The 15,111-nt window shown below is 42.0% G+C and overlaps 1 protein-coding gene across 1 annotated transcript in view; it reads right to left on the bottom strand.

The window, feature by feature from the left end:
• Positions 1 to 15,111, bottom strand: part of LOC103267853 (tenascin-R) — a 410,048-nt gene that overhangs the window by 55,476 nt on the left and 339,461 nt on the right. The window contains 4 exon segments of the mRNA XM_008065428.2: positions 1,884 to 2,153; positions 7,051 to 7,201; positions 9,971 to 10,086; positions 12,723 to 12,986. Of these exon segments, the coding sequence (XP_008063619.1) occupies positions 1,884 to 2,153; positions 7,051 to 7,201; positions 9,971 to 10,086; positions 12,723 to 12,986 (801 nt within the window).

Below are 15,111 nucleotides of genomic sequence, written 5' to 3'. Positions count from 1 at the left end.
ACACGCTGAGTTTTGTAACAGGACCTGGGCTGCCCTTTCCCACTCCCCTCTTCCTAACCTGAGAGTCCCCTAACTTCTGCCACATGGGGAGATTGATCCAGGCCCACTGTGTCCTCTTGGTTTGCAAACCCATGTGGCTGTAAAGTAAGCTACATGCTCCAATCTAGGGGATATTTGGTGTCTGTTTTACTCTTTGCCTTGTTTCTGCATTGATTTTAAACATAGGTGGAGAATAGAGATGTTATTTACTGAACCTCCTGGAAGCCCCAGGACTCACAGCATTCTGTAACAGATGCTTATACCATAACCCCCAGTAGAATGCTTGCATTCTACTCAATGCCTGTAGAAGATGTAGATCATACAGATGTGTCCCCAGGACAACTTGGAGTTGGCAGAGACATCCCTTGACATGTGACCTCCCCAGGACAGAGAAGCTGAGATGGAGAGTCTGGATTAGCTAGAGACTCAATCACTAATATGATCACAGGCCCTTGTTGACCCAATGAAGGTGCCAGGAAGCCCGTCCTTTCGGTGGTGCCTGTCTTATATATCCATTAGCTGGTCAGACTGATGGGTGCTGAGAGAGCAAGTCACCTTGACATCTGACCTTTCCTGATGCTGGTGAAGCCCTCTAAGTGTCTCAGTAGCCTTGGTAAGAGTGGTTCATGACAGCAAGGAGGAAGTTACAAGGGGAGGGGACCCCCCAAAAACTAGAATCATCTCTTGTAGGGTGGGCCTCTTGTAGTATAGGCTTCCCCCACTAGGTTAGTGTTCTAGGAACACATCAGCATCCGTGTGCCACCAAGCATTGTTGTAAGAGTCTGTGCTCAGCTTCAATGAATTATTTTTGGAGATTCGTTTCATGTGTTTGCCTATTTCATAATGGGTGATTTACTAGTGCACCTGCCCACACTGTGCTGAATGTTCAGCACTTTTTGACCAAAAGCGACATGACCCCCACACCCCACTCTCCCTGTTTATCCAATCTTACCCTGAGTGACTTATTTTGTTTTTTTCCCCAGATGAAAAAGATCCTCAAAGGGAAGTGTTTTGCTGATGTGGAAGAGGCGAAACAAACAAACAAACAAAAAATGACAGAAGCACTAAAAGGCATCAAAACTGACAAGTTCAGAAACTGTTTTGATCAGTGGAAAAACCATCTCAATAAGTGTACTGCATCAAACAAAGAGGACTTTGAAAGTTACCGAATTCTAAACATGTAAGAATAAATACCCAATTTTAAAAATAAATTCTGAGTTTTTGGGGTCTCCCTCATATTTATGTGGGCTTTATTCAGTCTCCTGTCCATGGGAATTGGACTGTGTATTAGTCCTATTGCTAGATGTCAGATGAGTCACAGAATCTCAGTCAGAAGGTCTGCTCAGAGCTGTCCAGGTTGGGCTCTGCCCAATGCCAAGGTGCGCTGTCATGGTAGTATAGTCATTAGAGATTTATAGGATTATGACACTAATTTTCAGTAAATGACAAGGAAGTATCTTGAGGAAGAGGCACCTCCCTGAACTCTCACAAAAATTGCTGTTTGGACTAGCAATATGGATGCTTCAGTGTGTTCAAGGCAAACTTATCACCTTACAAACTAAAGGCTCATGGGGGGAGGATCAAGTGACAGATCCGGCTGGTAGCAGAGGTGGAACAAGAACCTTGTTCTACTCACTTTGGGGACAGCACTCTTCTTCTGTACTGTGCCGTGGACCCCAGGAGGCCCGGAGACCTCTGGCCTTCTTCCTGTGGGGTCTGCAGTCACGGCGGCGCCTTCACACATCTCCTCTCAGTCCCCAGATATGCCTCTTGCCAGGACACCACCAGAAGCTGGCTAAGCCCTGTGTCCCTCCTTGTGCACCCCTTCCCTGCCGCAGCCTTACCTGTAGTAAACTGGGTGGTGGTGGCACTGCTCTCATTTGTCCCTCGGACAGCACTGACGGATACCTCATAGCGGGATCCAGGCCTCAGGGCCTGCACCGAGTATTGGCTCAAGGGAGGCTGCAGCCGGAAGGTGGTCTTCCCGCCTTCCCCATCCACCAAGCCATATTTCAGGAGAATGAAATCAACTTTAGCCCGAGGTGGGGTCCACTCCACAAAAGCCACAGTGTCGGAGACATCTCGAACCAGAATCTGCGTGGGCCCATCAATGACTGCATGGAGAGAAGGGTCAAACAACACAAAGTGTGATTGAGAAATAGCCTTTGGCATCAGCACTGTCCCTTACTCCTTATATGACACTGGTCTCTTAGAGAAAGGTTGGGCATTACTATTCCATTTTACAGATGAAGAAAATGGGACACAGTAAGAATGAAATATCTTTCTAGAAGACATGCAGTTTGGCATTAGGTAAGCTGATGACTGAACTCAGTTTTCCTGAATCTCGGTCAGATTCTTCTTTTACCATATTGTAGTTTTCAGGGTCTGACATTTCCTGGTCTGGGCAGGTTGGACACTTAGTGGCTTGAGAGAGTCTGCCCTGATTCTTTCTGGAGGTAATGGCACAGAGAACTGAGAAATGAGCTACTGGTGTGTGCCTGTAGTTCAGCTCTCAGCATCCCTGAGCCCCAAGGAGAGGTCTAGGAAATGACCACCTGACTGAATACCCCAGATTTCGAACCCGGCTGCCAAAGAGGTCATCGTGAGTATTTCAGAGCTGTCCTGTTCAGGCATACTAACAGCCCCATCAACCCACCTGCTAAGACCACATAAAAACTCAGCAGATATCTGTGTCTGACTGTGAAACATGCCTTCTAAGGAGACTCACTTCTTTGCAGAAAAAAGACCCCAGATTTGGAACAGTCTTGTATGGGTCATTTTCCTAGCTGTTCCTGCATCTTCCAGCACCAGAAGGGCCTGGCAGTCTCAGAAGATCGTCCAGGCTCCCTAATGTACATCTCTCATATACACTAGCCTCGGGCACTGCTGGCTGAAGGGCTTACCACCCACGGGTCCAGCACTCTTGGGGTCCTGTTGTTACTGAATTAGATGATGGGGGAGAAGGAGAGTAGAAAAAGGAAGGCTTAGTAAGGAAAACAGAAAATGATGTTCTCAACTCCTTATGGAATGTCTGCACAGCCAACATGCCTTTCTTTGAAAATCTGTTAGTTGCTAAAAGAGTTGGCACTTCCTTAATGTTTTTATTTATTATGTGACTACAGTCTCTGGCTAGAGCTTATTAATATTAATTTTATTATTCTTCAAGGATTTTGAATAGAAACCAGAGCTGTACTTCTCTAATTAGCCTGTGTTGGACCATGTAGAGCCAGGACTGGAGTGGCTATTCTCTACTGTATTTATACAGAAGTGGAAAACTTTTGATCTGTAGAAAGAGAGAGGAAGAGGGAAAAGAATGAGGGGGAGGGGAAAGAGGAAGGACGGGGAAGGGAGAGGAATGAGTGACCATGTGGTGCTTCTAGAAAGATACAGAGAGTAACTTGATTCCTGACGTTCTATTTTCTGGTTCAAGTCTTTTGTGAGGCCCACATGCCTTTCTGGCCCTGGTGCTTCCATGAGACACTGCGTCCTTCCAGTAAGTTTCTCTTTGCTTCAGTGAGTTTAAGTAAGTTTCTCTTCCTTATTACCAGAGTCTTAACTAAGATTTGTTCTGTCAACAGTCCTCACCGGCCTACCCTGTCTCTAGACGGAGTGTCTCCCTCAGGACTATCTCAGACTAACCTTGAACCTCTCAGGTTTTCAAGGTCAGGCCCTTCCCTGGGCACCCTGCCTCTTTCTGGGTCTTACCCTAGTCCTGTTCTCTATTAAGCCGCTTAGAGTTTTTGGTCTAGCACCAGCTAAAATGAAAATCACGAGACTATTTTGGGGCCACCTGGTTTGGAGTGAAAATGAAGTCCTGGTTTTCATATTTGAGGGAGTAATGTGATTTAACAGGACACATCCATCTGGGTTCTTTGCAGCATGCTATACTGGGTGACTTTAGATAACCCGGGCCTTTCACATTTAATTTAATTTAGTTATGAAATGAGGGAATGTCCTCATAGCTGCTGTAAAGCATGGTACCTGAAACAGCAGATAGTCAGTAAAGAATATTGAGTAAATGAGATAAATGGGTGACTATCCATGAGAAAGAAGGGGAGGCATTTCAATGAACTGGAGCTTTTTTGGGGAAAACAAAACAAAACAAAACAAAATCCAGGTGTCAGGGAATCTCGGGTGACAACAGAAGACTTTTGTTCTTCAACTCTGTAAATCCAAAAAAATCCTAATCCTAATGGATGGAGCATATTAGAATGCGATTATGTAGCACAGAGGGCTCTGCCACAGGTGGTCTTGCAATTTGCATTCACAACAGGGACTGCCTGGAAGAAGGCAATCTGAGTGCATGATGAGGACTTGGAGCTTCACAGTAGGAGGCTGGTGTAGGTCAGACCTTAGCAGAAGGAAACAATTAAACAATCGGTTCCTCAAAGCAGCAGACAGAATTGGGAGCCAGTTATCTTTTGTGTGGCCACTCTTGGGTTCTGATCTTCGGTTGGCCACTGGGTAGCAACTTCTGCTCCCAGCAAGGAGGTATCAGCTTGCTTTCAACTTTGGTCCTAATTTCTAAACAAACACAAGGCCTGCTCAAAAAGTAAACTGGAGTCAAGTTTCTCCATTTCCTTATGACTCTATAGACAATGCCAAAATGTTAAGGTCTTTTTTTTTCGTAATTGAAACAAATTCTGCCCAACTTTCCCACAAATTTCTAGATCTGGAACTTTTCATTTTAATCTTAAGGAATTGCCAAATCAGAAAATACTGCAAATTTTGTAAAGATGGGGTTTGAGTATAAGACTAAGGCAAGGTTGGACTAGTTTCTCTAAGCAACCTTAATACTTGAGAAGAAAAACATTCCTCAAATGAACTTTCTCTATCCTCTCATGAACTGTCCTCTCCTTTTAGCCTTTTATCTTCTAGCAATACTTTCTTAATGTAAATCACAGTTATATCTGAAGTGGAGAAGCTATACATGCAGTTGTTGGGTACCCTGAAGTATGGTGCTTCGGTGTGCTGAGTCCTTTGAACTGAAGGGGATGTAAAGGGCATTAGAAGCAGCCTCAGAAGCAAAGTCTTCCTGACCTTCTCCAGTCCTGCTGTCTCCTGCCTCTCCTCCGCCCTTGAAGCGAATCACAGAAATTGAATTTCTCTTCCCCAGGGCAGGTCATAGAAACTAGAACTCTTATCCCCCAAAGCAAGCCATCAGACCTAGAAAGGTCACTCTCCTCCTCTCTTGAAGATCCTCATTCCAGAGGGGTCTTATACAAAGAGCCCAAGAAGATCTGGTCAGACAGGCCTTGTTGGTTCCCCGATCTGTCTATTATCACTACATCATAGTCTTTGTCCAATTACAGTCCATTCATCATTGAACTTAAGTATAAAAGTAGACAGTTTTCTCTAGGTCTTAGGGTTTTCATTTCTGAAGGCTCTCATGTCACATAAAACCTCAAGTAGATTTGTTATGCCTTTCTTGTTTGTCTGTCTTTTTTTTATAGGAGTGTTAGTTGTGATCCTTATGATGGTTAAGGATCACAACTAACTTTCTACTTTCTACCCCTATATTATCAAATGTCAACTCTTCAGGTTCTAGAATAATCTTGGGGAACAAAGCTATGGAAAAACTCTAGCCACTGGTCTTCTGGAGAGATCCCTACAGAGCATTTTAGGTTTTATATTTATGGAGTCTCTTCTAAAACAAACTATTTGGATCAGAACAGTAGTTTTAAAGACTTTTGGAGGTAAAGCTCTCTTTTTTTAAAGAGAAAATCTTCAATAGCTGTACAAAATATAAAACAGATCACAGTGGAGCCACCCTGGTTGGAAGCATGGAGAAGAGAGTAGCTAGAGGTCTGGCTCTCCACCTGACCCTGGCATCGAAGCACTGCCATGGAGTTCCTGTGTGCTCATGAACATAATGCCACATAATAACTAATGCCACATAATTTTGACCAGTGTTTTCTAGACTGAGCATAAGCCTCAGCACCTGATGCTGTTTAGTTTGGATTCAGGTACAAAGTATGAATCATTAATCCTTAAGCATGGTCTCATTACATTGTGTTTTGTGGTTCCCTTTTCTGACCAATGCAAGCTTTTGTCCTGGACTTAAGACTGGCTTTGTGGGGTGTCAATTTCTGTTTATGAAAAATAAAGCTGTGCAGATATTCATCTATCTCAATCTCTGTTATTAACAGGGAAAGTTGTTTCAGCTCCCCCAACAATAAAATGAGAACCAAAGATTATACCAGATGCTATTTATAACTTTTGAGACATTCTTAGTGAGGGCACATATAAACGGATCACAGTTTCCAATTTACAGCATTGTAGCTGAATATCCTTTGCTAGCTAAGGAAACAATAAGGCAAAATATGACACAATTAATGAATTCATTTTAGGAATATAATGATTTTGAATGAGATAAACTGGAGGATGAAATCATGATAAACTTAAGTCATTACCCTGAACCTGGTGATTTTTGAATGATACGCTTCCTACCGATTTCACTTCTAAGTGTGTTCTCTGGATATATGTATATATATCAAGTACTTACGCTTGTCAACTCAGAGCTAATCACCTTGTGTGCTTTATCTAATTTAATCATCACATTAATTTAATGAAGGTGGTATTGTTGCTTATAATTGTACAGTAAGTTGAGATTTGGAAAGGTTTAGATGATCTTCTCCAAATAGCACCATAGGCTCCAGTGAGTGACCTCTCACCTATGGTGCTATTTGGAGAAAGTCCAAAGCTCATATCCCTAGGGCCTGACGAATGAGGCTTCTTACTGAGTAAGATCAGAAGAAGTACACTGGAAATAGTAACACAGAATTTTCTCCATAGAATGCTCCCCCAGACGTCTGTGCTTGCAAATGAGCAACGAAGAAGCAGATCAGTCAAGCACCAGGGACAGCAGCTCCATCTCCAGGCTCCAGAATTGCCCTGGCTCTGAGAGAAATCCTCATACTTCTCCTATCTCTCCCCTTCTGGGCAATCCTGCAGCTCTCTTCTCTGAGTGACCTGATGGGTACCCATGTGGGAGGTGTTGGAGACACTCACCGGTGGAAACGCTGGCCGAGGTCGGGGGGCTCCGGGCCTGTTCTTTCAGAGCCACCACATTGACAATATATTCCTCACCAGGCTTGAGTCCCGTCTGGTTAAAGGATGTAACATCACTGGGGACCTGAGCAATCACTCCTCCTTCGTTGTTCTGGAGAATGGGGAAAGGCAGAGAAAGTACCAGAAGAAATCACTGGAGGGAAATTTGATGTAAGAAAGACAAAAGTGTTCAGCACTGACTAAGAAATCATGAACTCAAAGTGGGGACTGCATCTATTCCCTCCATACTGACAGTGTGTCTGGGGCCAAAAACGACTCCCAGCAGGCTCACTAAGAATGTCAACACTCTACGAGGATTTGGCAAATGGAACACCAACTTTTAAGAATATTTCTTTGGCCTCTCCTGAGTTTGCCAATAAAAATTAGTCATGAGTGATACAAATTAGCTCTTGCCAAAGATCAACTGTTTGATGGTTATAGTTAACATTCATCAGACATTGTTGGCATTTATTGTAATGAACCTGCCCTTGGCTATTTAGAAGAGTATAGTTTTGAGTGTTTGTGTGTAAGCATCTTTATATACCCATGCAACATATTTCAAACTAAGACATTCCCAGATTTTTAAAAAATGAGCCACAGCTATTATTTTGCTGTATCTGGAGTTTCTCTAGTGTTACTCTGGGAGCAAATCTGTCAATGTCTTATTTTCCCTTCACCCAGGTGAGTTGGGACTCAGTGACATAACCAGCTATGAAGTACAAAGACAAGAAAAAGGAAACATGGAAGAAAAAGGATAATACAAAGGTGGGAGGAAGGAAACAAATGATGAAAAAGGAAATGAGAAAGAGCAACTTGATGATAATGGATCTAGAATTTATTATTTGTTGTTTTTCTATATTTCCATCCTCTCTGTCATATATTTTCTATGAGTATCCATGGAAATGGAGGAAACAAGAGGGCCCCTTTTTGTGGCACTGCCCTTCTCCTCCATTTTCAGTCTCTATTTATGCCACCCAGAGTGCCCTATATGTAATTGATAGCCATACTGTTAAAAGTCAGTGTGATAAATGCCCCCTGGTGGCCCCAACCTACAGATAACAACAGCTATCAAATCATGCGGCCATGTGTTTGACCTTGGCATGCCCTGGCCAGCCTCTCTTTTAGTTAGAGTTTTGCATAGTGGATATAAAACAGGAGAAACTGGCCTAATTTTTTTCCGCCTGAAAAACAGGGTGACATTATTCTCTCAACCTTGTTATAAGCCCAATTGCCTGCCATACTGTATTCATCATTTTAACTCAGGTAAGACATATAATAAAATTTCCGTATAGAGTTTCTGTTTAGGTATATTTATCTTGTCATGATATGACTATGATATGACTCTATTTATGCAAGAGAATGGGGCATCTGGGTTTAGTGGACAGAATCTTGGAGCAGGAGGAGGAGATACAGGTACTTGTCTTAAACCTGTCACCAACTAGCTGGATGATGATGTCCTTTAAGCCTTCTGAGACTCAGCCTCTATAAACTAAACTAGATGTAAAATGAGGGTAATACTCTGTGAACTTGAAAGTCTTTTGTAACTCCAACAGTTCATGGCTCTAAGAATTTCAAAGTAAAAGAATAGGAAACAGTCTTGTTAGCCAAAAGCGTGTCATTTGTCATTAAGTCTGATGAATGACCAAAAAAATGCTCTTTGATGTTGAAGGATGAAGACAGAGGGAAGGAGTATTATGAACTTTATATTCCCATGAGTGGCATAGTTAGTGAGGACATTGGTGAGGTCAACACATTCTGGAAATCTAGAGCCCAGCCATGGACCTCTGGAAATTTGGAAAGTTTGGTTTTAGGATTAATAAAATAAAATGCTGCTTTGAAGAGTCTCAGTATATTTTTCAACTCATAGACTAATGCTATAATTTGTTTAAGGAGAATGTTGTTTAATGAATAGGTTACAAATCATTATGAGTAATTCAAGAAAGCCAAGGTGTTTTTGTGTTGTCTCTAACCTTTAGAGATTGAAGTCATACAAGTTGACTTTTTTGGGGGTACATTTGTCTATACAGAATGAGGCTTTGGGTTAACTGTGTGACTGATTCAGTTTGGCTTTTCAAAAAGTTGCAACTTTTTGAAAGTTTAATTTTTGTGCTCACTAAAATCCTGGCCCAACAATCCCAAGAGGTATCTCAGCAAAGAGCCAGAGCTGGTGGCTGCTTCCTGCATCCTTCTGTTGTGCAAGGTCAGGTGCTATACTCAGGGTCACATTTATTAGTCAGTTCTTACACACCTTTGTGAAGGAAATGTTCTCACTATTCACAGTAGCAAAAACACGGAGTCAGCTTAGCTGCTCATCAACAGTGGACTGGCTAAAAATATGTGGTACATATACATCCTGGAATACTCTGCAGCCATAAAAGGAATAACATATTGTCCTTTGCAGCAATGTGGATGTAACTAGAGACCATCCTAAGCAAATTAACACAGAAACAGAAAACCGAATATCGCATGTTCTCACTTCTACGTGGGAGCTAAACACTGGGGACACACAGGCGTAAGGATGGGAACAACAGACATTAAAGACTCCTAAAGGGGGGAGGAAAAGAGGAGGACAAGGGTGGAAAAGCTACCCACTGTGTACTATGCTCGTCACCTGGGTGATGGGCTCAATAGAAGCCCAAAGCTCATGATCACACAATATACCCATGTAACAGACCTGCCCATGTACCTCCTGAATCTAAAATAAATTAAAAAAAGAAATGTTCTATAGACTTGACACCCACAAAATGCCTTTTTGTGTCTTTAAATCTTTAAAGGCAAGGAGAGAGCTGCTGGTAATGACTTCCTTGCTGCTCCAGACTCTAAGCTGAGGGTACGAATACTCCAGATATGGCTGTTTTGCAGTCTAGCAGGTGAGCATTACCTTCGGAATGAAGCTGATCTCCCACCCATCGAAGGGAAATGAGAAGGGCTCCCACTGCACCTCCACGGTGGTCTCTGTGATCATCTTGAACTGTAGCCCTTGAGGAGTGGAGAGATCTGAAACACAGCAATGTGGGTGACAATGTCATGGCAGTCCCTCAGGATGCAGAGTGCCGCCAAGTGTTTCGTCTTGGTGAAGACCCTTTGCATCACGGTATGGCCATGTCTGAAGGGCAACCTAAGCTCACTACAGACACAGGGGCAGGATCGGCCCACTGTGGCCCTGGTGCTGAGTGTTGGTGGAATACGTGAGTAAGCCTAAACCCAATCTTATGTAATTATGTGTGCTTCTTATTACACGAATAGGTTAGTATTAAAATGCAAAAGTCAAACTTTCATTTCCTGACTACGTAGGAAACCTCAGCATGTAGACTATCCTCACTGTGCACATAGGAAACAGGACAGAGGAAGTCAGGTAGACATATGGGGCAAGCCCATTTCAGAATAAATACTGGGGTGCTTTTCTTGATCATCTGATGTGCACTGAGAGTATCTTATGTAGCTCAAATCACTATGTCTAGAAGGATTGAATTTGTCACTTCACGGATGCAGGTGAAAACAAGGACAAAAACAGATCCTGGGATGTTTTACTCTATTTTCATTTCCTCCTCTTTCCCCATGTTTCCCTTTGCTCTGTTTTCCTTCCACACTTATCCTTGCCTCGCTCACCTGACTTCCTTTCCTATCTGGATCTCCCTGTGTTCCCCTACATCCCTTCTCCCCAGCCACACATACACATATACATGCACAGGTTTGGTGAGGTGGAGTATGCTTGTCCTAATGGGGCTCCAATTACCAGCCCTGACATACGACAGTATGACTTTTCTCAGTTCTCCAGGGGGCCTGCTCCCACTTGAGCTTTGTGGCTCAAGGGTTATTCCTGTTGGAAAATGGACAGAGTCTCGCTCTGTCTGTTTAGAAGCTTTCTCACGCCTCTTAGGTGGAAGGCAGAACTGACTGTGAACCCACTTGAAGACTTGTCGGGTGGTTTACATGATCTTGTCCTTGTCACCTGGGACTTTGTCTGAGGGATGCCCTACAATGGCATCACGCATGCCACAGGAGTTGGAAACTTCATTGTGGTATGTGTGTGTGGATCAGAGGAGACACTTGGGAGTCGGGCCAGGCATTTAGGGAGTGACTCATCCTGGAGCAAGGTGGGAAGAATAGCAGATGGTGACCTGACTCTCTACAACCATTGCAGATATTTAAAACCAATTCTCAGAAACCAGAGGAGTTTTTTGGTAAAAGTCAAATATAAACAGAGACAATTATAGGCATATTAACAGAGTCAGCATTCATGGGGGGAGTCCAATATGATAGCAGGATTTCTGTCACCTGAAAAGCAAGGAGACAAGAGGACTTCAAAGCTCAATTCAGTCCTTGAACTCCCATGAAGCCTTCAAGGCCAATTCTTTTTACCTTAACCTTCTTTTCTGAACTTTCATGGCATTTGTTTCCCAAATATCATCTTGCCAATTGAGACCTATGCAAAGTGGGCTCCAATTTCTTATCCCTTATCTGGAAATAGGTCCCATGTACTAACCCAGGGGCTTTCTGAATTCTAAAGGGCTCAGTTTTTACAGTCACTCCTCGTTCCACTGTCTTGTTGCTGCTAAAATCTCAGTATCACTCATCTCTCATCTCCTTTGGATGGTCTCTACTACTTTCCTCCCAGAATTTAATCAGATGCAGCCCCTTCTTCTTGATCTCTCCCAGACTTTCCACTTAAGGCATATGGGCATTTGTGTGCATGTAGGTTTTGCAGTAGACTAAAGGTGATGAGGATTTCTCTAAATTTGCCTAAATACTTCTACCTGGTTTTTGAAATTCTACTATAACACAAGTTTATTGTAACAATTGAAGAATTCAGAAGTATATAAAGAAAAAAGGAACACTTTCCTATCTCTTTCTTATTTCACTCTTTGATATAGTCAGTATTAATTACTGGTATGTAATCTTTTGTATTTTTCTGTGCTTGAACAGACATAAAACATAGATACACAAATATAGATGTTTTCCCTGTTTTAAATAAAAATGAAAAACTGTCCATTTCTTATGGAGAACAGTTTACCTGGCTCTCTCTTGCTCTTTTTTTTTCTTTCTTCCCCTTGAGTCTTTTTAAACTATGCACTAGAGTTTCAACTTTCATAACTAAAATGAACTATCAAGATATTTTGCTAAACAAAAGACCATGAAGAAATTATGCCATCTCTTTATCAGGGGAAGTGGATGTTGTCAGCTGTGGTTTTAAATAAAATTTTTTCCCCCACTCTGCTGTGCACTTACCATCTGTAATGTACCATTTGACACTCACCTGTTCTACATCCTATTTCATTCATTCTTGTTTTGAATTCCTAACAAGAATCAAAGTCTGTATAAGTCTCATATTTGACTTGATTTCTACTCAGAGTCTAGCTTATACAAGTCAGTACTCAATAATTAAAGTACTTTTTTGTCCTTTTGGTTCTGTAATTTATGAAAGCTGCCTGCATTTGGAAACTCTCCTAATCAGAAGTGCCTTTTAAAGAGGTACCCTTTCGAAGTGGGTCACGTGTGTAGCCCTTTACCTCAAGAGCAATTACTATTCCAGGCATCCCCGAAGAATTAAGAAAAGACATCACTATCATGAATGCCCATGATCTCATGGAGGAGAAAAGAAAAATGAAGCAGGATGGGGAAATGGTACGTACGGGTGGCCACCTTGGCAGTGATGGGGAGGCTGAGGATGTTGCTAATGACAGCGTAGACGCTGATGTTGTAGGTGAGACCTGGCTCCAGCTCCGTGATGGTGACACCACTCCAATCTCCAGGCACCCGCTGCTGGAGCTGGAGGCCCCCCAGGGCCGTCGGCTGGTAAGAGATCACATATTCTGTCACTGCCATCGGCCCGTCCCATTCCAGCTCAATGGACCTGTCGCTGATACCAGCCACTCGCAAGTCCTCTGGAGGGGCAACTACCGGGAGGCAATACACAGATAGCATGAGCTCAGAGGATTGCCTTCCCCATCCTGGACTCAACTTTTTTCCTCAAACCTCACCCCCCATGCCATGTCTACAGGTTCTGCTGGGCTCCCATGGGCTGGTCATGCACTGTGGCCAGCTTCTACTGGTTTGTGAAAGCTGATGATCATATTTTCAGGAATTTTGCAAGACTGTTAGTAAACATAGGCATTATTAAAGAGTAAACTTTATACACTTATAATTAAGCTATATTAAAAACAAAGGTAATAGAGACTCAAAATGTATTGCCTCCAAATGATTTCACTAAATTTTACTATTATCTGTGTCCTTAAGGTAATTTTCATGTGCTGTGTTTCTCTGGTGGAAATTCTATATAATTATGGTCTATGGCACATCTGTTCTCAGCTCCATGTTTAGTGATATCATACGAGTGGTTTGAAATTGGCCATGAAGAGAAAATTTGCATCATGTAAATTGGCAAATATTACAAATTAGGGCTTTTATTTATTTTTTCCTTCGGAGAGCCAGGCTGTTAGATATTTAACAGCACACCATTGACCAAAATTTGGGGTGGTTTAATAAGCTGCTGTCATCATATTACCCTGGGAGCCAATATCTGACTTGGCGAGTGGAAATAAAAACACATTCCTGATTATCTTGCAAATTATAAGAAGCCTAAACAGTAAGTCCTGGATACCATGACTTGAAGACATTTAATAGCCTTTTATTATAGAAAGTTTCCTCTTAAAAGGAGACCATTTATGTTTTAAAAGAAATGTAACCTGTGTTAAACTAATTTTTATTAGCCTTGATCTTGGAGATAATGATAAAGAAACATTCTTGAGGACTTTGCTTTTCTCTCTTGTCCTATTTCTCAAATGCTAGTCAGAGTCATCCAAGGTTAAAATGCATTGAAATAGGCTTTTGTGTATGATTGCCTTGGGAAATGAAGATTCACCAGGAGTGTGGGCATTAAATAATTAGACCTTTAAGACTAATCAGGAAGCTAACTCCATTATATCTGTAATAAGACCTGCCCATAAAGCAAAGTAAAGATCAGACCAATATTTAAATGATCAAAATTCATTTATAAATGTATATGTAGTGGATGCTTTGATTAGTTAAGAATTGTCATTGCTTCTGAGTTTCTTCTCTGGGTCACCTCATCCTTTCACCTTCATAAGCAGGTAGGCCCAAGGCATTGGCTTTTTGCAGGATCATGAGTGGAGCGTACCCACCTCCTGGTTGTGCTCACAGGTGCACCCTCAAGTTCTCAGCAAAGTCAGTTCTGAGGGGCCCTTTAACAAATCTCAGATTCATGGGAGAGATATTGGCAGCATATATTTGCAAGGCTGGGTATTTGCGTTGATCGCTTTTGCCCAAAAGCTTCATGGAATGAAATAGTCTAGAAAACAGCGTTTCCTCTGACTAAAGATGGCAAATGTTGACCAAGACAAAAAATTTTTTTAAATTTAAAAAAAAAATATACAAAGCTAAAGAAGTATAAGTGAAATTGAAATAATGAAGCTTTCAAGTGATATTTTATAAATGTGTGTCATTGATAATTCTGACATTACTTTGAACTGCACTAAGAACTTCGGGACAGTCAGTACAGACAGGAGGACTCCTGGGCCACGAAAAGAGTTGATATGGAGAACCTGTCAGAATTTTGCATGATTCTATTGAGCATTTATTATGCACCGGGTACGATGCTAACCTCTTTTGCATGGATTATTTCATTTCATTCTCTCACCAACACTATGGGATAGGTATCATGATTTCTCATATTTTATGACTGAGGAAATTGGGTCCACCAACAGCAAACATAGAAGCTAGGATTTGAACCCAGGCATAAGGACTCTAGAATCTCTTAGCCAAATACAGCATCATTTTACATTTATGTAGCATTTCACAGTCTATGAAACATGTTCAGACACCCTAACTAGTATTTTAAAAAAATCTTTTAGTAATAGCCTAAGAGGTAGTTTGGTTAGATATAGCTATCCCAACTTTACAGATGAGGAAACTGAGGCTTGGATTAAGGAATGTGCCAAAAGTCAGGGAGTTGGGTCCTAGCAGAACTGACTCCCACACCCAGGCCTTCTATGCTTAGCATTC

Source organism: Carlito syrichta, unplaced genomic scaffold (assembly GCF_000164805.1).
Source record: "Carlito syrichta isolate Samal-C Ts95f unplaced genomic scaffold, Tarsius_syrichta-2.0.1 Scaffold308325, whole genome shotgun sequence".
Lineage (NCBI taxonomy): Eukaryota > Metazoa > Chordata > Mammalia > Primates > Tarsiidae > Carlito > Carlito syrichta.
This window is presented reverse-complemented; position numbering and strand designations above follow the sequence as displayed.